This window comes from Folsomia candida, unplaced genomic scaffold (assembly GCF_002217175.1).
Source record: "Folsomia candida strain VU population unplaced genomic scaffold, ASM221717v1 Fcan01_Sc001, whole genome shotgun sequence".
Lineage (NCBI taxonomy): Eukaryota > Metazoa > Arthropoda > Collembola > Entomobryomorpha > Isotomidae > Folsomia > Folsomia candida.
The window spans coordinates 25032059-25055366 of record NW_019091193.1 but is presented as its reverse complement, the minus strand read 5'-3'; the positions used below and the strand labels follow the sequence as shown (position 1 = coordinate 25055366).

Here is a 23308-nt window from a genome sequence, read left to right as displayed (position 1 = left end):
ACTATACTGCGCTTGGTTGAGGGTCACCCCAAGGAGTTTTATAACGAATAATATTCTTGGGGTCGCTCCCCACAGGATAAACGAATGCATTTCGCAATCTGCATGTTAACAATCCAATCAAATGCAATTTTATTTGCAGTATTATGACAGAGATCCCTAGAGTAATGCATAGCAGAATAAACACTTAATATCCATCCTTGTTACAATAAAATTGTTGTGAAAAAATAAAATTTGAGTTCGCACAATGAGCAAATTGGATAAGATACATATGCATGAATAATGAGAATATGTACGTACATACTTATGTACGTACGTGATGCTAATTGGGACGCGTCACTCCCACCAAACAAACACACGGCACGGCACCCACAGACAGATACGGATGGGTGGTTCGAGATCGACTTTTCGTATCCCCTCTCAATCCTTCTATTGCATATGTACATATGCATCCCGTAGGCGTTTAGCATTAAAAGTTACGTGCTGAGTTTTTATTGCGGATAAGGATGGATCGAATTATAAAATAAGTAACAAATCAGCAACTCAGTAACATTGATCGACAACTTGGTACCTTTTTGTGAGATAAGAGTCTGAGATCATATGCTTTACGCGTCAAGAGTCAAGAGAGTGAGCAATTATTTAACTGCAAGGAACGAGGGATCGATACGCACAATAACCAAGTTCATGATCATTTAATTTGTGCATTGAATATCCCACTTGTCTTTTCTGCTTGATCATCCATAAACTCTAACTGCTAAATTAGGTTAAACTTACAATTCCGAAACTAATATAATAATGCACCCTGAGCTACATTTTTTGGATGTTCAGCTCGGCCAACACTATTCATTCTGTCAGATTCCAGATTAAAATAATTGAGTGAATAAAGATGCAAATATATACGTCGTATATCGTATACCAACAGATTTACGTATATTCGCAGAGTTCATAATGAAAAAAATATGAGCATCGTGTATATAAAACCTATAGTCTAAAGATTGCACATTCAAAATCCTTCTGACGCTGTACGCCAAAATGTGTTTGCAATATTGCGCATGGCTGAAGCAATATCTGACACCTATGAAGATCCGCTAATGAAAACGTTCTGCTGAGGAGGACCACGACGACGAGAGGTTGTTGGCATTTGGTCATTTCCATTTTTCCATGCATCGATCCCCACTTATGTTATAACCCAAAACCATCGAACCTTTATATGCACGTCTATATGCATTCTATTTATCCAGAGACCAGCAAATCCCATTGTTCTCCATTCAGTTTCGAATTAGGGAATGTAATTTGAGATGTACTGCTGCACCTGTAAACTTACTCACCAAATCCAACACAAGTAGTGACAATTAAGCCGTCGTCTCCTCTTGCACTTCTTGGAGTGGGGAAGGCAATAAGCAATTCCGCTTATCATTTATATTTAATATCCTTTTAACACATATCAATTATTAAGTAGAGGCGTCGACTGGTAATCCAGGATGTTGTCGGAGATGCTGCTGCTGCTGCTTTCTAGATTTGTGCTGATCGAGTCCTTGCCCACCCCAAATCCCACCCTCAACCCGGATAAGTTTGTCCAAACGGTAAGACTGCGTAGGCCTGTGTACGTGTATGTAGCATTGTATTTAAATAGAAGGAGACTAAAATATGAAAACTCAATTTTGACGATGGGTGCCACAGGTTTGGAATCCAATCTATCCGTTCAACTATGAGGTGCCCCCACTGCTCGCCTATGTCCACGCCATCGGACAACTCAAAAATATCACATTTGGAAACCCATACGCCGACCTGGAAAGGGTGGTTCGAGGGTCCACTGCATACTGGCCAGGTTAACTAGTTAAATGTCTATGTGCAACTAATGTTAACCATGCTATGCACGTAAATATGTACATTATGTGATACGCTCATGATTGCAGTGCAATACTGCGGGGTGCACTTTGTCAACAAGGGTGAAGGTTACATCCTGTCTGACCGAGCGTTCGATTACCAGCCCACAAACGATCTACGCTGCGTCTGGGGTTTCGTGGGGGATAATTTCTGCACTCCACGAATTGAATGTCCAGAGTTTCATAGCGTACCGGGAGCCTCTTGTCGTTCCAACTATGTTCAGATCACTGATGGCGGAGCGTCCTTCATTCATCAGTACGGTGCTCCTCGCTACCCATAGAGAAACTATTAGAATATGGCGTATATGTTCGTATTTTGTGTTGTGAACTCACAGTTTTTGCGACGATGGGGCGAGGTCACCCGGCAAGAACGAGTCTTACATAGCCAAGGACGGAGTGTTGGACGTGGTTTTCCGCTACTCTAACCCCCTACAACGGCCCAAGTTCACCTGCTGGGTCAGCTGCGATAACTATCCAGGTCAGCAAACTTTGAGCACCGCCACTATGTATCAAATCAGCCTTATATATTATTAACCTGCTTCTCGCTGGGTCATTCTCATAGTGAATTACACGGTAAGCGGGTCCAACGCGTTGGGGTCACAAACGCCGCTGACGGTTAAAGTCCACCCTCCCCATCAGACCGGAGTTGTAGACACGCTCCCAGCTCCAAAAATTAGTCCCAAGTGCAGTGAGTTGCTCATTTTTTTTATGCTCACACTTCTACCCAGTTAAATTAATAAAGCTAATTATGCCACTCTACTTTTTCCCGTTAGATTGTGGAGTTGGAAACAACAAACGTGCTGGAAGTACCAATGATGGTGGTACTAGCAGTACAACGTCCCCATTGCCATCGGTGAATCGGACGCAACGAGTGGTAGGAGGTCGTGTGACCCTCCCCAATCAGTACCCGTGGATGGTGGGGCTGCTGAGCAAGGAGGGGAAGCTGCCGTACTGTGAGAACCAATGGTCCTTTTTTATTTGTCAAGGAATGAGCGTCTGTGCAATTTATTAGGTGGAGCTGTCCTCGTGTCTGCAGAGTACATAATCACGGCCCAGCATTGTGTGGAAGAGTAAGGTCAACCACGGACAAGAGTATCCTACCCCCGAGTTGTCTTGATGTTGATATTCTCTTTTTCTTGTGTGCGTAGTGAGGACCTTGAGGACATTATTGTTGTCTTGAACGAGCACGACTTTTACAACGAGACTGAGGGGATGGGGGCGGCTGTGCGCAGGGGTGTAGTGGAGGTGATCAATTATCCTTACTACATGGAGTCCACATTCTCGGGGGACATTTCCCTCCTTCGCCTCAGTCGACCCGTACAAATAGCCCAACCCCAGTTCACCCCAGTCTGCCTCCCCCCACCAACGTCCGCATGGGTGGACTTCTCGACCTCTGGAAGGGCTGATCCTTCTACTTTGGCGGATGGTGGGGAGAAATGGGTAGGAAGTGAGGTACTGGCGATGGGCTGGGGGGTAAGTATATTTTAATCTAAGGATGTGTTTACGGAGAAGCATTGGAAGAATACATTGGCGAATTCATACATGCTTTCAGACCACCCACGGAGGACCAGGTGCCTCAAAGTCTCCCAAACTCCTTGAAGTTCCGCTCGTCGTCTTACCAAACCAAGGTGTACAGTTGAATGAGTGATTTTTTGTCAATCACTTTGATTTTATTTTTATTGTTGATTTGCTAGCTTGCAACGACTACCACTCTCACGACCCTCCAGAACCACCACAAGTCATGGACAATAGTAATAGTCAATAATGAGGAGTTCTGCATACACACCAATGTTTATGCTTACCATCAGCTACTTACATATAATGGTCTTTTCCTTTTATAGTGCTCTGTGCAGGTTATGCTGAAGGAGGTCGGGACACTTGGTAAGAAAAGCTAGGGCTTACATATTTGTACTAATCAACAGTGGCGTCCTTCATAGAATTATTAATGCTTTTTGTTGGGACTATATCACAGCGCTGGAGATAGCGGGGGTATGAATATGGACAATTACATATAAACTGTTGAAATGAACCAAATACTACTTCTTCTGTGTGGGTTACTATGTATGCAGGTCCTTTGATAGGGTTAAACAAGTCATCTGGAAAGTATGCCGCAATTGGGGTCACAAGTTGGGGATTTGGATGCGCCATTAGGCTCAACCCGGGCGTCTTCTCACGAGTTTCCGGTAAAGCAGCTCATTCAATTTGCTTAAGTCGAGATTAATAGACTAAACATGTTCCCTTGTGTTTTGTGCAGCATTCATGTACTGGATCCGAATGCACACAGTGGATGGTCACTTTTGCGAATAAACTTAGCTCCTCTTTCATGTCTGACTTGACAATATTGCAATATTTATTTACTCTCTCTCTCTCTGTCCAAATACATGCACATCCCACTTTGCTCACGTACATAATTAAAATGATGGCGATGCAGTAATATGGAGTTTTGAGATCTATTATCATTTGTACAAACAATACACACACGCAAAAAAACTTTCTGAAAAAATGAATACCTATTAGATAAGAATATCTAATACGTCCTTCTATAAATATTTAGATATACGGCACGAGTAGTCAACACCCAAAAGTACAAATCTATACCGACAATAACTATAACACAGTCCACGCAGACTAACAAACAACGGGAGAAGGTAAAATTAAAGTTACAACAACAATAGCTAACAATTAGACAGAAAAGTAGGATAGTTTTAATTTGTGCAGTCACAATTATTATCAAAATAGAGAGTTGTTACGGCTACTCCATTTCCATAGCTTCGCTGACCCCAACGACCGTGGTGGTGGTGCTCGTGGTGGCGTTGTTTGCTCCTCCAGGTCGCTCTTCAATGTAATCCTGAAGTCGCTTTGCAAAGACTTTGGTGGGAACTTGGTCAGCCATGGAAATGGCACCCTCTTCATTTTCTGACACTAAACGCTTTACAGCTTTGGCCCTGCACACACAGCAATATGCATACGATAAGTATAACAACAACCCAAATATATACACTATCACCTGACAAACTATTTGAATGCACTTACTTAAGCTCGATACCGCTGGGCACTTGAAGCATGGCGTTTATGGCCTTGAGATTGTTATTGGGACTCAATCGAGCAGAGAAATTGTACCGGAGGGGTTTTGAAGGAGAGGCTATTTTTGGGTTACGAAGAGTGCGAAGGTAAACCGAGTGTTGAGAAGCGACACGATGACACGGGGACATCAGTGGAGTGGATTTGAGGTGAGGCACTGGTGACAAAGGTACCGTTGCGTCTTCCTGTGTGTGGAAAAAGTAGAAAATAAAAATAAATAAAATAATATTTGGTGAACGGATGGACAACACATATTATTTCTCTTATGGTGACTTACAGATTTGCTCGAGAACTTTAGTGCATACTTTTGAATACCATTGATAAAAATGGTGTTGTAAAACTTGATGAGATCTCCACGACTTTCTGTTGGTTTCCCAGCATCCAAAAGCATCACGTTTCTGTAAACGTGAGAAGCTGATTGTGGCTGAAGTCGGTAGCACCGCATAATCTCTGTAAAACTTCGTTCCGACCCCACAACCTGCATAAACAAGCAACATTATGTCGTATAATAATTTAATAATAGAAATTATAACACGTACCTTTGACACGACATAGACAATGCACATAATGATTTGATCCAAGTGACGAGCCTTCATCAATTCTTCCAAATTGTTCTGAATTGCTTGCTGGAAACAAGTCCAAATCTTTCGCAGGATTTCATCTTCAATGGTGAGATTTTTGCAAAGGTCCTGAAGTCGAATGAAACTAAGGTGGTAGAACTTCCGGAAGAAGAGTGCCACAGAGGAGCCCTTCTTGGGCTTGTCCCCATGTTTGGAGGGAAGCACGACACCCAGAATCTGGGAACTCGTTTTGTCTTGAATGATTAGCGTGGACTGATTTGTTCCACCCACCGCAACCGGGACACACTTCTCACCCTGTGGAGCTGGAACAATTAATTAGTATTTGCTATAATACAGCCATTGAATCTAAGAGTGCAACGATTTATAAAAAAAAGTGCTTACTTTTGATAACGGCATATCGTTTTGGAGCATTTTCTGTGGACTCATTTCCAGTTTTTTCCATTTGTGATGGAAGGAAGACTTCCTCGCAAGAAGGAACGGGTTCTCCTTTGGTGAGAAGAATGCTCCAAAGTGGACTGTTTTCTTTCCACGCCAACTCCTCCAGTACCTTCTCTTCCACTTGGCTCAAATGTTTGACAACGTCCCGGCTTAAACTCTCTTCAGTTCGGACAATGATTTCAATCACTTTAAAAAAGTGGTAGCCAGCCAACTGGAGAGCATCGAGAATCCAGGGAAAGCGGTGGTTAGAGTTGAACGAGAAGAGGACGATTTCCATGCTGCAAGCGAACAGGCTCGAGTTGAAGGCATCGTCCATGAGGACTTCGGTCAACTCTGCTTTGTCTGCTCTTAATTTGGCTTCACTTCCCAACACACTTTCCAGTAATCGATAGTACAGGGTCTGTCCCAACTGGCTTCGGTAAAGGGCAAACTCTTGGTGGAATCCAGGTGCGTTGTCCCCTCGCTTTGCCAAGTAATGTGCAATAAACATTTCGGACAAGTGTGCCAACCGGGTTTTCATACTCGGAAGCGGATCCTGTTTGCAACCGTTCAGCAGCTCTTTTAGCTTTTCCGATGCTTCCGATTTGCGACCACTAAGCATAGCCTGCATTCATAGATGCATAATAAAACAGTTTATCAGAACAATATGTATAATTCTAATACATAATTGGACATATAAATAAAGAGCATATCACAAATGTTAAATCTCGTGTAATATATACTGCTCGTACCTGAAGTCGGCTAACAGTTTGTGTAGCTTGGCTGATTGGCGACTGCAAGTACTCCTCTTTATCACCCAAATACTTTTTTCCAGTGAGTGGGGTTTGAGGCATCAGGTGTCGAAGTTCTTGGAGTGGAGGGTATGTGCGATAAGGGCTTTGACATTCGAAACTTTTCAGATAGTCAATGTTTGGAGAATCCATTCCAAAGTCGGCATGCTTCTCTGGGCTGAGATACATTCGCTCATCAAAGTCTCCCTCGGTAAGAACATACTCTTCGTACTCCTTTTCCAACTTGCGATAATTGTTCTCAAACACTGTCTCTTCCATGAGGCCGCTCAACGTGTCAGGATCTCCACGGATGAGTCCAGCGTCAATCATGGTTCGAATTTTTGGTCTAAGCCAGTACTCCTTGATCGTCTTGGCCTCCACTGAGACCCCGTCATACAGATCGCAGAGAGCATGAATTATGCAAGTGGGGTCTCCACTGCGAGGATCTCCCCCAGCCTCAGCTAGATCTGCGAATAAATTAAAAGGACAACCATTGTTAATATTCTAACATTTGACACGACCACACAATTTTTACCAAAATCAAAAGGCTTCCATAATTTAACTACCTGCAAATTTTGTAGTTAGAAGATTGTTGCGACAAGCTTGAACTACGTTGTGAAACACCAAATCCACACAAGCAAGCAACAAATGGTAGGAATTAACCAAGTCATCACTTATCCGCAGAGAACTTTTGACGCACAGGAAAAGCGTCCAGCAAAACTCAAATAAATCGGCCGCCGATTTCGGGGTCAACCTAAGCCGCATCAATGATTTAATTACTTGATTGGTTAAATTTATTCTTGTAAGTTTATTTTATTAATGATAGTTTGTTACTTTTTGCGGTTGGCCCTGTACTCTTCAATGTTGGTGGTAGAAAATTCTTTGAATAGTCCTGCGAAGATGGGTTCAAATTTTTTGTAAATCACAGTAGTGACTGCAAAGTTCCTCTCCAGTCGCTCAATCTTGCTTCTAAAATCATGGCTCATGTTGGTCATATCTCCCCATTTGCGACTCTTGTCGAAAAAATCGACGAGGCTGAGTTTCGAAGTACGAAGAAGTCGAGTGAGATTGACATAGCTGCCGTGAATGGTGGGCGAGTTTCCCACGGAGGGAATGTTGGCCTGTTGAGACATATTACTGAGTTGTTATTTGCAAATATTAATTTCATGCTAATTTAATTGCTGTAAACTAACCTGGCGACAGGCAACATACACTGCACAACAGAGCCAATGCCCAGGGTCCCCCTAAACCACAGTGACAAAACAATATTTAAGGAAACTCGTTTAATTGATAAGTCGTCGTATTAATTCGATTTGGCCATCCGCTCACTCACCTCCAGAGTGTACTTTTGTCGCACGGTGGCAAAAGTCCTCCATGTGTTGTCTCTCGTTGTGGCGTCGAGGTTGAGGTCAGAACAGAGCTCATTGAAACTCTCCGAAGTTTCGTCCTCTTCCACAAACATTGCTTCGTCCTCTCCAAGTTCCTCGTTATTATTCATCCTGGCTTCCGCTCCACTTATTTTCTTTTTCCAAGTCCTGTCTACACCTTCCACAATCAAACCAGTTATAATACTGTTTACTCTCAATTTATATTCACGTATACAAATAACACGTGGTTGCAAGTCGGGCGAGATGATTATTGTGTGTTTATCGCTGCCACTGGTCCATTAATCAGTTAAGCTGAAAAGTAGAGATGATGGACAAGTACTCACCTACGCGGCGGATGAATTGTAATTTCTGCTACTGACGATTGTCCCCAGAAGAAGTGAAAAATAGAATAATCCCCCACGGAACCTCTGTCTCTCCAACTTTCGGCAGAGTCTGGCTGCTGCTGCTGCTGTTTCTCTCTGAATTTGGATGCCTTGCAAGTGAAGATGGCCCCTCGACTCGGGCCTGGCTGCAGAGTGGCCAGAGTGCTTTTGGGTAGGGCCAACTTGACGATGGCTGAGGAAAGCGCGGGCTGCGATCCCTCTTTCTTGTCCTCCTGCCGCGAGAGGCTAAATGTTGAGCGGAGCTCACAAGAGATTTTCCTCTGGGAAACCGCCAAGACTCAAACCTTCCAAATTTCTCTCCTCCTCCTCCTCCAATCTACGTGGACAATCGTCAAGTGGAGTATCAGTCATCAGTCGAGTGTTGTTTGTTGCTATCAAAGTCACCACAATAATTATTGTCTCATTTGGGAGGACAAGTAGTAAGTACACACACGTAGTCTTAATTTGCAAGAACCTTGTCCTTTAGAAATAAAGGGCCAATCAAGATAACTCTGCTGTGCGAAGAGGTCAGTAAAAGACAAGTTCTTGGTTTGTTATTGTTTTGTTTCGCTTCGTTGTTATTGTATTTGTTTTGTGTGGTTGTTCTCAGGACACATTCACTTATCATATTTTATGTTTTTTACCATTGGCTACAGGGTATTTATCAAGATGTTGAATACAGAAGGTCCCACTGACGGTCCACTACCGAATGTTGATACCATGGGCGCAGCGGCTTTGGGTTCTGGAGAGCAACAGGTCTTGCTTCGCGTCAAGTCGGCTAATCACCCAATTGGAGAAGATCTCGAGTTTCGGGCCAACTACTCATTTACCGTTTTGCAAGTCAAGGAGACTATCCAGCGACTGTCTAACCACCATCCCGAGGTGAAAGACCAGCGACTCATCTACTCTGGACATTTGCTTGACGATGGCCAGTTGCTGAGAGAGGTGTTGACGGTGAAGACGGGCACTCCGCTGGATCCCCAACAACCAGTCACCTTCCATTTGGCCACCACATCCAAATACATCTTTTCGACATCTTCTAATGGTGCCAAGAATGGTGGAGTCAACAATAAGGGGGAAGTTGGAAGTCAACAACATCCACTGCAGCAAAACCACCAACAGCAGCAAACGTACATGTTTAACAATCCATTTCTAGTGGGAGGAGTAGCTCCACCTCTTGCTCAGTATAACATTACCAACCAATTTGGCCAATTCGGGGTTGGAGGAGCAGGACATTCAGGATTTTATCCAGATACTGCAGCCCTCCATGCAGCGTATGTGGAGCAGATGACAGCATACGTCAACCATTGGAACCAATGGTACATGTAAGTTGATTTTACTTGTGTTTTATGAATGTAGTCGCGACTGGTATTAGTAACTGTAGTCTGAAACCTGTGTTTATATTCTCATGGCGTAATCTCTATTTTTTCTCTCTCCCTACATGATAGGCTTCAGTATGGACAGGCTTACCAAATGCCACCATCTCAACAACCACCCGTGATCGATCCTCAGAATTTCTACAACAATCAAGCGCCGCCTCCTCCTCAACACCAGCAACAACCACCGGTCCCCCAACAACCTGCTGGGGTCAGAGGTGGGTGATGTCACTAATTACTATTTATAATAAAAATAAATCCAAATCTACCCTCGTGTCCTGTTTTTAGTATATCTTGTTACTAATAATTTTGAATTATTTGTCTCCACAGAAAATGTGCACGTGGCAGCAGCACGTGAGGCAGACAATGAGGAGAATCAAAGAGACCTTTTAGATTGGATGTACACATTTTCTCGCGTCATCCTCATTTTCTCAGTCGTTTACTTTTACTCTAGCTTCTCGCGGTTTTTCCTAGTTGTATTATTCACGGCGCTAGTCATGATGTGAGTACAATTATATATGCATGACTGACTTGTTTGCCTCATATAACAATTTCTGATCCGAGGGATTAATATATGTGACCCATTGTATTTCCAGATTACAACGGCGTAATGGCCGCCCAGTGGTTGCTGAGCAGGCGAGAGCTGCAGCAGGAGCACCCGAAGCTAATCCACCCCAAGCCCCAAGAGAAGATGGAGGACGTGATGGGGTTGTGGAACAGGGACAAGAAAGAGAGGGTGTGGCTACCCCCGAAGGAGCAGTTGGAGACGAGGGTGTCGTCACTCCTCCAACCACTGACACACCCGAAATTCCTCCCGCCATTGTTCCTCCTCAAAGAAATCTCGGTGACATCGCATGGACCTTTTTAACGACTTTCTTTACATCCCTCATACCAGAAACGTACCAGAATAATTAAACGTTACACACATTCCTCCTATTATATAAACCACAACTATTACTACCTACCTACCAACCTACATAATTACGATTATTTGTAAATATATATACAATTGTTGATGGTGGTTCCAAATTATAAAAGAAACCTTATCGGTGTATCACAATCGCAGTCACTCAGTCAGTCAGATAAATGTTGAATACCAAAGCATAATTTAATGCCATATGTATTGAAATTTGTGGTAGGAATTATTCTCGTCTCGAAATGATGAATTTTATTTATTTTCTGTAATGTTAGCTCGTATTAACTGTTGTTTTTCCAAAATAAATGTATCGGATTTTGCGCCTATCCATATATATCTACTACTGTCGGTTTTTTTTACAACAATTTAAGCAATGACATGTTTATCATGGGGAGCAGAGAACGTAGCCCTCCAACAACTGTCCTGTTCCACCATCCTTCTCGTGCCGGAGTTGAAGCGTGGTGTGACCAGGATGGGTGGTTGTTTTCTGTAGACGAGCGCTCTTTCCGCAATATGTCGTGCTGGTCGTAGTAGTGAGGACAAGTCTTTCTTTATCGCAGGACATGTCGACCGTACTGCCTCTGCTTAGATGGGTCACGAGGTGGGAACAACCTTTTCCCTCACGTTTGCCAGCGAATTTCCAACTGCACGACGTTGCACTATCTTGGGAACGACTTCTCTTCTTGCGACTGCGCTTCCTCACTTCGTCGCCTCCTCCTCCTCCTTTGTCGCCTCCCTGCACCAAGAGGTCAAAAAGATCGAGATGTTTTTTGTCCAAGGTGGTCGAAGGGGGTTTAAAGTAGCCACTGTACAGGAGGGGGAGTCCTCCGTTCTTCCCTCCGCTCCCTTTATTCGTCCCATGATTAGCATCACTGCTTTTATTAATACGATGATAACTTTGCCAAACTTCCTCCATGGTAGATTTCCCCATGTCAGTGTTATCTTTATTATTATTATTATTATGCACTGCAACGGGTTTCAGTGTCTGTAGTCGATGCTGGCTTGCTCCGATCACCCATTGCCAACCCCGTTGGGAATTTTTTATTTTGACCCTCAATTCTCCTTCAACTTGATTAATGTCGTCCATCATTTTTGCTGGTGATCGATGCTTGGCATTGGAAAAGTAAACCGTCTCCCCTGGACGTAGGGTTCGTGTGTGTGAGCCACAGAACGAAACTCCAGCTTTGCCATCAAAAGATTGGTCCTAGAATACGATGCAAAACTTTGTGCAATGTCAACAAAGTCCAAAGTCAAGTAGGAGTTGTTCCTATATTTATGAAGTGATTGATGAGAACGTACCCCAAAGTGACCCACAAGAGCATGAGCAGTCGGGGAACCGACCACCAGCTTCGTTGTAACAACAAGTAGCACGCAGAGGAGGACGCTGTGATGGGGATGAACCATTATTATTGTTATTCCGACAAGTAATTAAGCAGTTCCAATGAAGTGGTGGAACAGTGGACCATGACCAACAACTTCTAGGCCATTCGAATTCATATATATGAATTCAATAAATGACGGTCGGTTTGTCAATCAGTAGCAATAGTAAGGTGCGTCGCTTCAAACTCTATCACACTATTTTTACATAATTAATAAATGATCATATACGAGCATACGTATTTAGGTATGTAAATAATGTATTCGACAAGTCATCATGGTTTAGTTTTTACAGTTCATTATGAAGGGCATTGTTCTAATAAAAACAATGTGTATGGGTTACTGGGTTTTGGCATTAGCACATATCTACACAATTAGCCTTGTTAATATTTACATAATTAACAGCGAATAGGAGTAATGAGAGGGAGCTTTCTTCTTAACTTTCCCTTCGCAGCATGCACTTTCTCAAGTTTATGGTCGCCATAAGCCATACTTCTAAAATACATAATCCTTTTAACAATGCATATAAATATTCAACAATTAATCAGGGTTTTCATCACTCAAGACGAATCCGACAACATAGTTAATTATTATGCTCTCTCGTAAGTGGGCTGGTTATGGCGTGGAAGGGTGTGGCCAATAATTTGAGAGTAGTATGGCTCTTCATCCATTATTTCCTCCTCCTCCTGACCTGCCACCCCACCACACGAGTCAGTGGTATCTTGTGTGGATGGTGACTCTCGTTCAAAGGAGTGATTCGACATACCCAACCCTGCAACGTATCCGGTAGGGCGACGACCACTTGAATTTGTCGTCTTTTTCTTCACGTAACGTGTCGCAGGGATGTGAGGTTCCTGGGACGGAGGGAGATAGCGAGGAAGAAAGAGAGATCCTTTGCCCCGGCCCGTCAGCGTGTCCCTAAATATATTGTGCATAATATTTAATATTCAGCGCATTGATGATGTTGATGATGATCACTTATGAATTTCAGAATCGGTAATTCTTACTTTGTACATAAATACGAATTTGATGCCATTACCTGTATATGGATGAAGAGGTGGCAGTGTTGGTGGTCGTTGTGGTTGTCGTCGTTCGGGTGGGATAATTATGGTCATGGATGGAGAAGAGCTTTGATGACTGGCTGCTCATGGGGTTAGTGTCCCTCCGGTCTCGGCTACAAGAAGTGGCCACTTTGGTGGCGCACTGGGTAAGTACGGAGGCTCGGATGGATGTGAGTGCAGGGAGAAGGATGGCGGGTAGAAGGGCGAGGATAAAGAGGTACTCGTGAAGGAAACCGGACCCGTACGCGGACAGGGGACAAGTGGCACAAACGAGGAGCAAATAAGCGTGGAATGGGCTCCAGGCGAGTGCATTGAGGGAAAGAGCAGCAACAAAGATAAGTCCGTGCTGAGAACGCAACTTCCTTTGCCAGCGATAGAGGGTGGCGACTGGGGGTCGTTGCTGCGAGGGTCGCGTCGTCCTCCGAATGAAGCAGTGGAGGTGGACAAAAATGGCCGGGATGGCAGCCAGCGTGGCAAAGTGGAAACCCCCTACGAATCTGAGATAGTCGTCGTTGAACTGGTGAAGGAAGATGCAAAAGTTGAAGGGGTTTCGCCACCCAGAGAGGGGAAGGGCCCCTATAATTCCAGACGGCAACCAGATTGCCAATAGCCACAACGGCACCGTCCCTAAATTAACCATTCCCAGATTCGTTAGAAAATGCCTCACCCGATACAAAATTATTTAGACTAAAACAGGCTAATATAAAATGTGTAAGAAATTGGGGAGAAGGACTGTGTGAGGAAATATAAAATAATATCTTACCTTGCGAGAGCTGGCTGTACTTTGAGTATGAAAGGCGTTCGGCTAGCACCCTGTCCACGGCGAGGCTGAGGAGGTGGAGGCTGATGGCGATGGAGAGCGCAATTATGGCGCAATTCACCAAAAGACATTCACTCCCCTGCTCCGCAACGATCCGCCACTCGAGGAGGACGAAGGCTGAGAGAGATACCTGCATTCAGGGTGGTAGATATTATGCATTAGTGAAAAATGAGGCAAATTGAGACGATAATGAACACATAATGGTAGAGCAGGGAGTTGGTCGTGACCTGGGAGTAGAAGGTGATGAGTCCGAGGGCGAGGTAAGCCGCAAAGAGCGAGTGGAGTAGGCCTTGCGTAGACTGGGGGAGAAATAGGAGGCCGGGCGTCCGAAGAGAGGACAAGGTGCGGGAGGACCGCACCAACCCCGCGATTGCCATCCCGTTGAGGAAGATGATGAGCGCCGCCATTAGGAGCTTAGGAAGGGCTGTAGCTAAAAAAAGATCTACGTCGACGGCAGGGGGGTCTCTCTCCCGGAAGTACATTGAGGGAGAGTGTCTACTGGTGGGGCTGGAGGGGGCGAGGCCAGAGGACGCGTTGAGCAGGTTCTCAGTAGCTCGTCGAACGTTGAGAACACAAAATCGGAACTTTGACGAGTATAGGTTGCAACCGGACTTGAGACTCAGAGCTTCCCTTAAATTATACAATATCTCGCATTTTAAAACAATTTACGCATGTCGACTGTAAATTAAACTCACCAGCCACCCAACACCAAGGTCATCACCATCTTTGAGCACCACGCCCACTAACACCACACCTATGCACTTATAAAACTCGACCCCAAGTATAGTACCTTATTCCATGGTCGACCCGAAGTATTTATACTCCAGGGGAAGCTTATTCTGCAATCCGATAAGTCACTGCTGCGTTGATTGGGGGCATTTTAAGAATATGACCACCAAGCCTCTTGAAGACGTCCCTGTCTTAATAAGTCCAAATGTATGCATGTGAAGTGTGAGAGTACCGTTCACCATTTAACACTTACGATTAGTATGTACTTTTTGATTAATTCTTAGGACATTTATCCTTCTGAAGCTGGGTGTGGGTCGTGTGGAGCGAGGCGCAGATAGTTGGAGAATGACTGCGATACATGAGATTCTGCATACGGGGCTGACTGAGGGGAGAATGGAGAAGGGTTAATAAATAGTGGTTGTGGAGGAGAACGAGCGAGCGGAAGTGAGTGACTTCCTCAGTTACCGGAACTCGCCCCATATAAATCAACAACGCCATCCACATATTCCACACATCCATAAATGAGGCTGGATAGGATATGATATGGCTGTTGGTTGGTCCTGGTCCATTCTCCGATCTACCTGGACAGTTGGTCATTCATTCCTCTTCTCAGTTCAATTAACAAACCTGTATACGTACTGCCTACAAAGTCAACTCTAGGCAGTCAGTCACTCTGACAAACCTTTGAAAAAATATCGCCTCTTTCATTCTATAATACGACACAAATGGTGGTGGTCTGGTAATGAATGACTGCTTTTTAACCATATTTGTGAGAGAAAATAACTTTCTCACTTTGCCTCCACTTTGCAAGAACCAAGCCACCGGATGGGTCATGCGACGATAGTTTGCTGGAAGGATAATGCACCAGTTGCATAATATTTCGTCGATGCATGAATGATGATGGAGAGAAAGGGGAGATGAGAGCATAAAATCCCTTCATTGCATGGTGCATTTTTTGCGTCAAAGTTAAAGGGCAGTAGCAACTAGTGAGTCAGTAACAAGTCCAGGTGTGCTCCCTTCCAGGCCAACTTCCTTTATTTTTTGTGAGAGGATAATTAGATCAACTTCCATCCAGTTCCTTCCGTCAATCAGCTAACTCACCCTCACACCCCACCAGCACTAATCTTCTTTATATGTACTCCCATATGCCCACATGACATGACCATTCTTATTACTTCCACTTAAAATGGAGTGTGTCATCTGGTCATCCGGCTTGATATACATCACATAACAATATGCATTCCACAAGCACAATACAACACTTTTACACAAATGTATATGTAGTAATCCGAATAGATGATGGTCTACGGAGAGACCCTTTAATTTTATGCACCAGAAACCCGTTACACACATGCTCCATTCCATAAGAAATAAGATAAATAATAAATATCATATGGTATGAATGCAGATCATGTTTTTCGAGGACCGGATGTGTGAGTAGTATCTTCATCAGCATAGCAAAAACAGCAACAACCTTATCAGAGGCGGAATTGATATTTTCCAGCCTTTGTGATATATTTGACCCCTTTGAAAGGTCGATACTTTTCCCCGTACATGTCCAGTCGGCTCACCTTCAACCCCGACACGGCCATCTGATTGATCACGAAATGGACCGTGACAGTTGGATTTGCTTCCACCGGACCAGCCCCGGCGCCTAAACTTATCTATAGAGGTAGTAATGAATGCAATTAGTGTATCATGTTAGATTATTAGTAGTCTAACTATTGATTTATTAATTACCGATCCCTTGATGTTAGGCAACTTTGTAATGTCAATTTTTCTCACGTCCCAGTGAAGCACTTTACTGACAGGGTCAAAGGTATATCGTCCTTGGGAAGCCGTCAAGTTGCAATTAGCTACAGATTTTGGCATGGGGATTTCCAGGGACACTTCCTCCACCTTTAAGAAGTCACACTCTCAATTACAATGTTCACTGACACACTAACAAAATGCGCGTTTAAAGTTCGATTTATTAACTACTCCATGTAAACTAAATATACCAATACTTTACAAAATCATCTAGTACGTATGTGTGTATGTTTAATGATCATGCAAATCGTGAGGTATATACACTCATCATAAACCCTGATATGCATACATATAAGTGAATAAAATAATGATTGTACGTACCTGTCGCCCCATGGTCTGCTTCGGCCCAACTGTGATATCCAGCTTCCCCTCTCGGAATGAAATATAGTGTTTGAGGTAGATAGGAATGGCCACGATGCTCTGCGAACTGATATGGTAGGAAATTAGACGAAAGTTGCCATCAGGGGGGATAAATGACAACACTTTTTCATTCTATTAACGAATAATTAGTTATGAATATTTTAGCGTATCGAATAAATCACAATGTCAGCTACCAACCTCCCAACGTTTGAATCGAATGCAAGGGTGCAAGCTTAGATCGTCCAGCAATCTCGGGTTTACAAATGTCATGGTTAGATCTGGCATCCCACTTAGCTTAATACAACAATCGATCTGAAAATATTTATCAGTATAAACATCTGCAATTTAGAGAGACCTATATTTTGCATTTGCTATGATATTTTACTGTGAGTGCTTAAACAGTGACTCACATATCCTTGAATTTCTGCAAATACAGTGGATCCATTCTTATCAATGATAGCATCCACTTCTTCAATTACATCGAAATATGCCTCGTTATTAGCATATTTGACTCCGGATCTTCTCCATGGAATGTTTGATAATTGTCCAGAAGGCAGAGTGCAGCTCACACTGAAAGACGGCACACAAAAACAATGATAGATGACCTGTTTCACACAATCAGCTAAAAAGCTACATTATATGTGCAGAAAAACTAAATCACTTTGTTTTCCCAGTGACCGTGTTGGCAATTGTTCGAAGAATGTTTGGAGGTTTGATTAGTTCCTTCAATATGTTAGATTCCGTAGCAAGAGGAAACCCGTTATCCAACATTTCGTCCAACAGCTACACAAAGAATAAAACAAACAATCAGTTACCAAGTCCTAGTTTTGCTTTTAGCGTTAAAAATGTCGTAATGTATTATGTATTTGCATATACCTCATAAATGATAACGTAGTGCTCTTTAATTATAGTCTCATTGCATTCGCCGAAGTAATCTTCAAAAATATCCACGACGCGGTGTAGAAATTCCAGCACAAAGAGAGGTGCGACTATGATTGTAATCAGAATTACATTTTTTTTTAAAATATACATACACCTTTATGCAGTTTAATATTTATCGGATAAATTTTATCCTATGCCGGCGACGACGATACCTTCCGTTGTAGTGGTTGCGACAAAGTAGAGATTGTTCCTGAAAATGGTGATGAGGTAGTGGTGTGGCGTAGCTACGACGGGTGGCATGTCGACAGGCGAGGAAATTTTCTTCTGTTCCTCGAAAAAGTAGTCGCATACGGAACGGGAGATTACTGACTTCCAATGCTTCTCCATAAACACGTCTCTGCAGTCAGAAGAAATAAATCAATACCAAATTAAACTAATTGCTTATTAAAATTATTGCACTATTTAGTATTTACCCAGAGACATTGATGATAAAAAGACTGTGAATCATGATGATTGACTTTGTGAGGATATGTCAAATTTGCAATGGTGGTGTTACTCGTACCTACAATTAGACCGTACAAGTGTTGTCCTTTACATGTTCTAACAATTGTTCAATTTCCGAGAGAACTTTGGATTGGAACACAAAATTACTTGACGATAGTGATAGTGTTGACAGTGGACTGACACGAGGGTTGTGCGGATCATATGCGAAGAGAAAGTGAACATGTGTTGCCCCAGCCCAATCTGCAAGGCGGTCCGTGGACGTGTGTACACAGCTCCCCAGAAAGAAGGACACGAATTGTGAATTCCTTCTTTTCACACTCACTCACTTTCTCGTTTTCTTTTCTCGTCGTCTTTTTCTCATTCGTTCGTAAAAATAAAAACCGTGGTCAAACTTTCTTTCTGTTGCATGTTTCGTGTAGGTGCGTGGAGTGTAAGTTACACGGTGTAATGTCAATACTGTCCTCTTCTTCGTGATAGCTATTTGAATTCTCTCGAGTTTGTTAGAGAGATCAAAATTTTGCACCTGCAGTACTGATTGTGCGATGTCATGTTCATGTCGATCATCATTGCTTAGTCAATATTCACTCGATCCTTAACTTCATCTTCATGGTATGCAAGCTGTGACGGAATGGGAGACGTTCCATCTCCGATGATGGAGATAAATGGAGGCACTTCTAGTAGCAATTTAACTTCCGAGTTGCAAAAAACGAGAAGAAAGAAACAACAGAGAGAAGCAGAAGACGTCGCAGGGGGAGGAGGAGGAGGAGATGTCACCACGTTGGATTGTGGGTGTGGTGAATCGCAGTGGTTGCAATGTGAAGATCAGACGGATGGGATACCTGAAAGTTTGCGCTTCAACTGGTTTGATATTCTCTGCATCATTCTGTCCATCACGACGTACGTAGTGGACTTGGGAATGGATATCTATGTGTCTTACGTCTACTACTGTTCCGGCTATTATTGGTACTTTGCCCTTGCTCTGATCTTTATCATCATTCCGAGCGTCAGCATGACGGCCTTTAGCTTGAGATGGTGAGTGACGAGTGTACATAAAATAATAGTCCTTACATTTACACTTTACAGTATTTTGAATATGATTATAAATACGATGTGATGAAATACATTAACATTACTTGTAGGTATGTCACCGACATGGACAATCAGACAATTCCGAAACCATCCTGTACCAAGTGGATTATTCGCACTGTATTTTTGTTGCTACAGCTTGCTCCAGTTCTGAGGTGATTGTAGTTTTACAATTAAATAACTATTTAGCCTTTGTATGTTTGTTAAAATTACTTTGTTGTTTTATGACAGGTACTTTGACGCTTTAATTTATGGTCTCAAGAGTCGAAAAGCTGCGGAGAAGAATGACCGCCCAAATCAGTACAAGTATTATGCATACATGATCAATGAAGACGCAGACTCAACCTTGTTACGACTTTTTGAAGCCTTTATGGAATCTGCACCCCAAGTGACACTGCAACTATATATTTTAATTTATCACTTTAATGACCCCACCAGTCCGTTCAAAGATCAAGACGGAAGCAGAGGATGTAAATAACTCAAAATAAGGACATTGTTTTTTGTTAAATAATATGAATTATTATCATTACTAGAATTAAATATTTCTGGCTTACAAACTGTGAATTTCAGATATGATACAAGTTATAGCTGTATTGTCGTCCCTTGTAAGCCTTGCTTGGTCATTGTCTGTATATCATCGCTCGGTTAGTCTTGCTGTCTAATATCTTAAATGCATAATTCCAGTTTTGAAGTATCAGTATTGTATTGTAGTGCATTATATATGATGTTTTATTTGATTTACTTTTAGATTCGATATGCACAACAAGAAAAAATTAATATTTCGTATAAAGGAACTCTTTTACAATTTGTATGGCATATTTGCAGCATTAGTAAGTTTGTATTTAATAATATATAATATCGCAATTTATAATGTACACTAAACCTGATTTAACAAATTTAGGTGCTCGTGTTTTTGCTCTGGCCGTATTTGCAGCGACGCACCCACTTTTAATTGTATGCAAAAGCTCGGATATTATTACCAAAACCATGTTCGTAGAAAGCGTGTATTATTATTCCTTAATTCGTGTTTGTTTGTTACAGTTTCCCGTTTGTATTGCCCATTGGTGTGCAATGGTGGCATGGCTGATTGTCCAAAGAACAAAAGCATGTGAGAATCACTGCGAGGAAGCACTTTTTAATCTGATTGTCGCTTTTATCTACGTTTTCACTTTTTTTAACGTTCGAGATGAACCTACGCGATACAAATATTTGACGTTTTACATTATCTGCTTTCTGGAAAACAGTTGTCTCCTATTTACATGGTTCTTTTCGTTTAATCTCAGCACGCCGGATATTTTATGGTTTAGAATTTCTGGTCTTGTTGGAGATTATGCAGTATTTTTCTTGGGAATTTTGTCTATGGTATTATATTATGTGTACTTTCACCCCTCCGTTGGGGTACATCAATCCGATCAAAAGAACCCCACAAAAGCGCCTTCTAACGCTTCAATTTCATTTCCGTCCGATCTCCCAGTTAGAAGCAAGGCATTGGCAAGAAAAGGGTCCATGGACACGTCTCAACTGGCGGGCGTAGTGATTGGAAATGGTGGAAGCAGCAGCAGTCATCAGTGTGGGTCATCATCTGCTTCTCGTTCCCGAAATGTAAACTACTATGCTTCAGAAAATTCTACACTTGCTGCTGAAACATGTAGACAACTTATGAATTCAATTCCAAAAGTTGACCATGAAGATGCTACTGCCACTACTACTGCGCCCATCAGCTCCGTGACCAAAGACCAAAAACAAACGAGAACATGTAGTGATGAAACGAGACTATAAAAGTAAATGTCGCCAGTTAAGCGTAGTCATACATTCATACATAACCGTTGTCATTAGTACGTCTATAAAATAGCTTTTGTGTGATATGCCCAAGGCTGGTGAGAAATGTTAGCTTTTATCTATTATTGGCTCGTTGTATTTGCTACAATGCGCAATTTTAGCTAGCTCAGATAAGTTGTGCCGTATTAGGAAAACAAGTAACAAACAAATCTATATTCAACTTCCATATTATTATATATTGCATAGTATTGTACAAGTCAAAATTACTAAATAATACCTCATCATAATAATTGTACATCTTCATCTTCTCAACATAGTTTTACCGAAAAACTATTATTGTTTGTTTGGTTAGTATGCATTAAACATGGATGCTAATTAATATAACATAATCTGTATTTATTTATCACATTACTGGCGTACCTATAAAATAATTGTTTATTTCATGACGTACCTTAATCAACAACTATCTCACCGAACTACTTATACAATACCACTTATTAGTATTATATATATACGAAACATACATATTTATTTAAATGTAGGATACATTATTATATAGACTTTATTTTACATAATACATACGTGCGAATCGAGTATAACTGATTACAAATTGATTCCCAAAAATACAGATTATGTAATATGCTGTGAAAGTACAATAAAGAAAGTGGTCCGACTGTTGTGAAACTCGTAACTGATGTATGCAACTGGTATGTTCTATACGAAATTGTTCTTGGCGACGATATATATTCACAGGAGAGTACTTGATGGTAGGATACTAGTTTCAACAGAGCTGGATATCGCAACATAGAAGGGTTGTATGAAGTCGACCTTACTTTTGACAATGTGTATTGGCGGCACAACCTTGAAGAAAATCAATCAAATGACCGTTAATATAGTATATAATGTTGCACGTGTGATGGGTGGGGGTAGACTTCAGCTACTTTAATTGCAATTGCACATTTAGCCGCCCAAGGGTTTTGCCTTTCGATGCTAATGTATTAATCCTCTAAGTAGAAATTTTCGAAAAGGATGGTTTTTGAAGTACTTCAAAAATCATCCGTTGATACTTATCAAAGGAAGTGTCGCTACATGTGATTGCTAATTCCGATTCGTAGTTTGCGACTAGGGTAAAAACATTTAATGATTCGTTACCCTAGATCCACATGGGCATTTAAATCCCGAAACGAAACTATAAGATCCAATTCTTGCTTCGCATTTTGGACACATAATTTTCCCCTTGGTCCAATCTCCTTTATCCATACTGGCTGTCATCCACTCTGGCATGGACTCTTCAGGAATGTACCTAATTAATGAATGTACAGATAAAATTATTTATCCATATTACTAAATATCTGACTCATTTATACTCTTACCACACTTGTGAATGACATGATGATGGTCCCTTATTTTCTAAAGTCATCAGGTCTACAAAGGGCTCGCCGTGGCTGTCCTCGACAGGAACTGGAAATCATCATCAAATCGTATTATCAAAACCATAAAACTTCAGCAATAAGCACAGGACAGCAGCTTCTTGCACCTTTTGGATGTTCAAGTAGAAGAAATCTGCATTTCTTACACTTCATTGGGACTACGGTTGATTCTAATTGATTGGGGTCCATATTAATGGGAACTTTATCATGAGTAAATCCACATGCGGCGTATTTATTATTTGTTAGTGGCCAGCAGACAGATCAGGCTGGATTGCCGACTGGGTGAAAGTTTTAGATTTGGCGGGGTGGGCGGGGCGAGGAGGGTGAGTGGCTGGGCGGGAGTTGATAGGGCTGTTGGCGTTGGTGTGGAGGCGTTGCGGGCGCAGTCAATGAACCTGGCCCTGGACAAGCCGAGCGAATCGGGCATCGCGGCTCATGTCGCGTCTCTCAAAGGGAGGCGACGGCGACCGACAGCCTCGCCTCGCATTTTAGTCGCATTCCTATCTCTTTCTCTCTCCTGGGAGCCCACATCACGGCTGTCCCCCACTTTCTCCAGCAGCAGCAGCAGCTTTTCTCCATAACCTCCCCATCTTCTCCCCACGCTCTCACCTCTGCGCCTGCACGAAACAATAATAAACCACCAGGAGCTCTTCTCATGTGGATGACCCACAGATCA

At 42.4% G+C, this 23308-nt stretch overlaps 7 protein-coding genes across 10 annotated transcripts; 3 read left to right on the top strand and 4 right to left on the bottom strand.

Annotated features, from left to right (window-relative positions):
• Positions 1–1274: 1274 nt before the first annotated feature.
• LOC110850993 (proclotting enzyme) lies at positions 1275–4214 on the top strand. Its single transcript, XM_035846405.1, has 15 exons — positions 1275–1390; positions 1457–1580; positions 1678–1825; positions 1914–2139; positions 2219–2361; positions 2446–2571; positions 2657–2836; positions 2896–2953; positions 3032–3356; positions 3436–3511; positions 3578–3634; positions 3725–3764; positions 3856–3872; positions 3953–4066; positions 4138–4214. Exons 2-15 carry the CDS (start codon positions 1479–1481, stop codon positions 4188–4190), a joined length of 1665 nt encoding a protein of 554 aa, XP_035702298.1. The 5' UTR covers positions 1275–1390; positions 1457–1478; the 3' UTR covers positions 4191–4214.
• On the bottom strand, positions 4210–8619 carry LOC110850980 (retinoblastoma-like protein 1). Of its 2 annotated transcripts, none has more exons than XM_022098605.2 (11): positions 8465–8619; positions 8087–8298; positions 7947–7997; positions 7588–7874; positions 7320–7507; positions 6715–7220; positions 5927–6587; positions 5504–5847; positions 5242–5442; positions 4917–5149; positions 4210–4828 (listed from the first exon to the last, which is right to left on the bottom strand). In XM_022098605.2, exons 2-11 carry the CDS (start codon positions 8249–8251, stop codon positions 4636–4638), a joined length of 2829 nt encoding a protein of 942 aa, XP_021954297.1. In that variant the 5' UTR covers positions 8252–8298; positions 8465–8619; the 3' UTR covers positions 4210–4635. The 2 variants fall into 2 exon arrangements, with proteins under 2 accessions (XP_021954297.1, XP_021954290.1); XM_022098598.2 differs by having other exon boundaries at positions 8087–8292; positions 8465–8616.
• Positions 8620–8827: 208 nt separating this feature from the next.
• Positions 8828–11121, top strand: LOC110841917 (homocysteine-responsive endoplasmic reticulum-resident ubiquitin-like domain member 2 protein). Its single transcript, XM_022087616.2, has 5 exons — positions 8828–9030; positions 9160–9828; positions 9952–10097; positions 10210–10381; positions 10476–11121. Exons 2-5 carry the CDS (start codon positions 9173–9175, stop codon positions 10792–10794), a joined length of 1293 nt encoding a protein of 430 aa, XP_021943308.1. The 5' UTR covers positions 8828–9030; positions 9160–9172; the 3' UTR covers positions 10795–11121.
• On the bottom strand, positions 11009–15916 carry LOC110863523 (adenosine receptor A2a). 2 transcript variants are annotated; one of them, XM_022112861.2, is made up of 7 exons: positions 15036–15916; positions 14749–14973; positions 14281–14683; positions 13997–14183; positions 13212–13860; positions 12095–13090; positions 11009–11999 (listed from the first exon to the last, which is right to left on the bottom strand). In XM_022112861.2, exons 2-6 carry the CDS (start codon positions 14775–14777, stop codon positions 12763–12765), a joined length of 1596 nt encoding a protein of 531 aa, XP_021968553.1. In that variant the 5' UTR covers positions 14778–14973; positions 15036–15916; the 3' UTR covers positions 11009–11999; positions 12095–12762. The 2 variants fall into 2 exon arrangements, with proteins under 2 accessions (XP_021968553.1, XP_035702299.1); XM_035846406.1 differs by having other exon boundaries at positions 14281–14678; positions 14749–15916.
• A 145-nt stretch (positions 15917–16061) lies between these two features.
• On the bottom strand, positions 16062–18521 carry LOC110846293 (AP-3 complex subunit mu-1). Its single transcript, XM_022092993.2, has 9 exons — positions 18307–18521; positions 18046–18230; positions 17828–17940; positions 17613–17734; positions 17362–17521; positions 17150–17263; positions 16913–17083; positions 16523–16681; positions 16062–16446 (listed from the first exon to the last, which is right to left on the bottom strand). The coding sequence occupies exons 1-9, from the start codon at positions 18339–18341 to the stop codon at positions 16261–16263; spliced, it is 1245 nt and encodes a 414-aa protein (XP_021948685.1). The 5' UTR covers positions 18342–18521; the 3' UTR covers positions 16062–16260.
• Positions 18522–18659: 138 nt separating this feature from the next.
• Positions 18660–21893, top strand: LOC110850962 (XK-related protein 4). The gene is made up of 7 exons (XM_022098972.2): positions 18660–19369; positions 19477–19578; positions 19655–19893; positions 19994–20067; positions 20172–20253; positions 20325–20377; positions 20465–21893. Exons 1-7 carry the CDS (start codon positions 18966–18968, stop codon positions 21200–21202), a joined length of 1692 nt encoding a protein of 563 aa, XP_021954664.1. The 5' UTR covers positions 18660–18965; the 3' UTR covers positions 21203–21893.
• LOC110853401 (E3 ubiquitin-protein ligase RNF180) lies at positions 21615–23119 on the bottom strand. Of its 2 annotated transcripts, none has more exons than XM_022102030.2 (4): positions 22740–23119; positions 22576–22663; positions 22355–22505; positions 21615–22063 (listed from the first exon to the last, which is right to left on the bottom strand). In XM_022102030.2, the coding sequence occupies exons 1-4, from the start codon at positions 22819–22821 to the stop codon at positions 21950–21952; spliced, it is 435 nt and encodes a 144-aa protein (XP_021957722.1). In that variant the 5' UTR covers positions 22822–23119; the 3' UTR covers positions 21615–21949. The 2 variants fall into 2 exon arrangements, with proteins under 2 accessions (XP_021957722.1, XP_021958477.1); XM_022102785.2 differs by having other exon boundaries at positions 22779–23119.
• Between the last annotated feature and the right edge of the window lie 189 nt (positions 23120–23308).

Bases quoted from the DNA above. Each gene is read 5' to 3' on its own strand.
- LOC110850993 (XM_035846405.1), top strand. From the start codon at position 1,479: ATGTTGTCGGAGATGCTGCTGCTGCTGCTTTCTAGATTTGTGCTGATC. The intron at 2,362-2,445 runs GTCAGCAAACTT...TCATTCTCATAG, and splicing joins CAGCTGCGATAACTATCCAG to TGAATTACACGGTAAGCGGG. The intron at 2,954-3,031 runs GTAAGGTCAACC...TTGTGTGCGTAG, and splicing joins GCCCAGCATTGTGTGGAAGA to TGAGGACCTTGAGGACATTA.
- LOC110850980 (XM_022098605.2), bottom strand. From the start codon at position 8,251: ATGAATAATAACGAGGAACTTGGAGAGGACGAAGCAATGTTTGTGGAA. The intron at 7,998-8,086 runs GTGAGTGAGCGG...ACTGTGGTTTAG, and splicing joins GACAAAAGTACACTCTGGAG to GGGGACCCTGGGCATTGGCT. The intron at 7,221-7,319 runs GTAGTTAAATTA...ATTTATTCGCAG, and splicing joins TCTAACTACAAAATTTGCAG to ATCTAGCTGAGGCTGGGGGA.
- LOC110841917 (XM_022087616.2), top strand. From the start codon at position 9,173: ATGTTGAATACAGAAGGTCCCACTGACGGTCCACTACCGAATGTTGAT. The intron at 9,829-9,951 runs GTAAGTTGATTT...CCTACATGATAG, and splicing joins CATTGGAACCAATGGTACAT to GCTTCAGTATGGACAGGCTT. The intron at 10,382-10,475 runs GTGAGTACAATT...TTGTATTTCCAG, and splicing joins TTCACGGCGCTAGTCATGAT to ATTACAACGGCGTAATGGCC.
- LOC110863523 (XM_022112861.2), bottom strand. From the start codon at position 14,777: ATGGTGATGACCTTGGTGTTGGGTGGCTG. The intron at 13,861-13,996 runs GTAAGATATTAT...TGGTTAATTTAG, and splicing joins GTACAGCCAGCTCTCGCAAG to GGACGGTGCCGTTGTGGCTA. The intron at 13,091-13,211 runs GTAATGGCATCA...CAATATATTTAG, and splicing joins ACCTCTTCATCCATATACAG to GGACACGCTGACGGGCCGGG.
- LOC110846293 (XM_022092993.2), bottom strand. From the start codon at position 18,341: ATGATTCACAGTCTTTTTATCATCAATGTCTCTGG. The intron at 18,231-18,306 runs GTAAATACTAAA...TTCTGACTGCAG, and splicing joins TTTATCATCAATGTCTCTGG to AGACGTGTTTATGGAGAAGC. The intron at 16,682-16,912 runs GTACGTACAATC...GACTTCTTAAAG, and splicing joins AGCAGACCATGGGGCGACAG to GTGGAGGAAGTGTCCCTGGA.
- LOC110850962 (XM_022098972.2), top strand. From the start codon at position 18,966: ATGGGAGACGTTCCATCTCCGATGATGGAGATAAATGGAGGCACTTCT. The intron at 19,579-19,654 runs GTGATTGTAGTT...GTTTTATGACAG, and splicing joins CAGCTTGCTCCAGTTCTGAG to GTACTTTGACGCTTTAATTT. The intron at 19,894-19,993 runs GTAAATAACTCA...TGTGAATTTCAG, and splicing joins TCAAGACGGAAGCAGAGGAT to ATATGATACAAGTTATAGCT.
- LOC110853401 (XM_022102030.2), bottom strand. From the start codon at position 22,821: ATGGACCCCAATCAATTAGAATCAACCGTAGTCCCAATGAAGTGTAAG. The intron at 22,664-22,739 runs GTGCAAGAAGCT...GATGATTTCCAG, and splicing joins TCTACTTGAACATCCAAAAG to TTCCTGTCGAGGACAGCCAC. The intron at 22,506-22,575 runs GTAAGAGTATAA...TTCATTAATTAG, and splicing joins TCATGTCATTCACAAGTGTG to GTACATTCCTGAAGAGTCCA.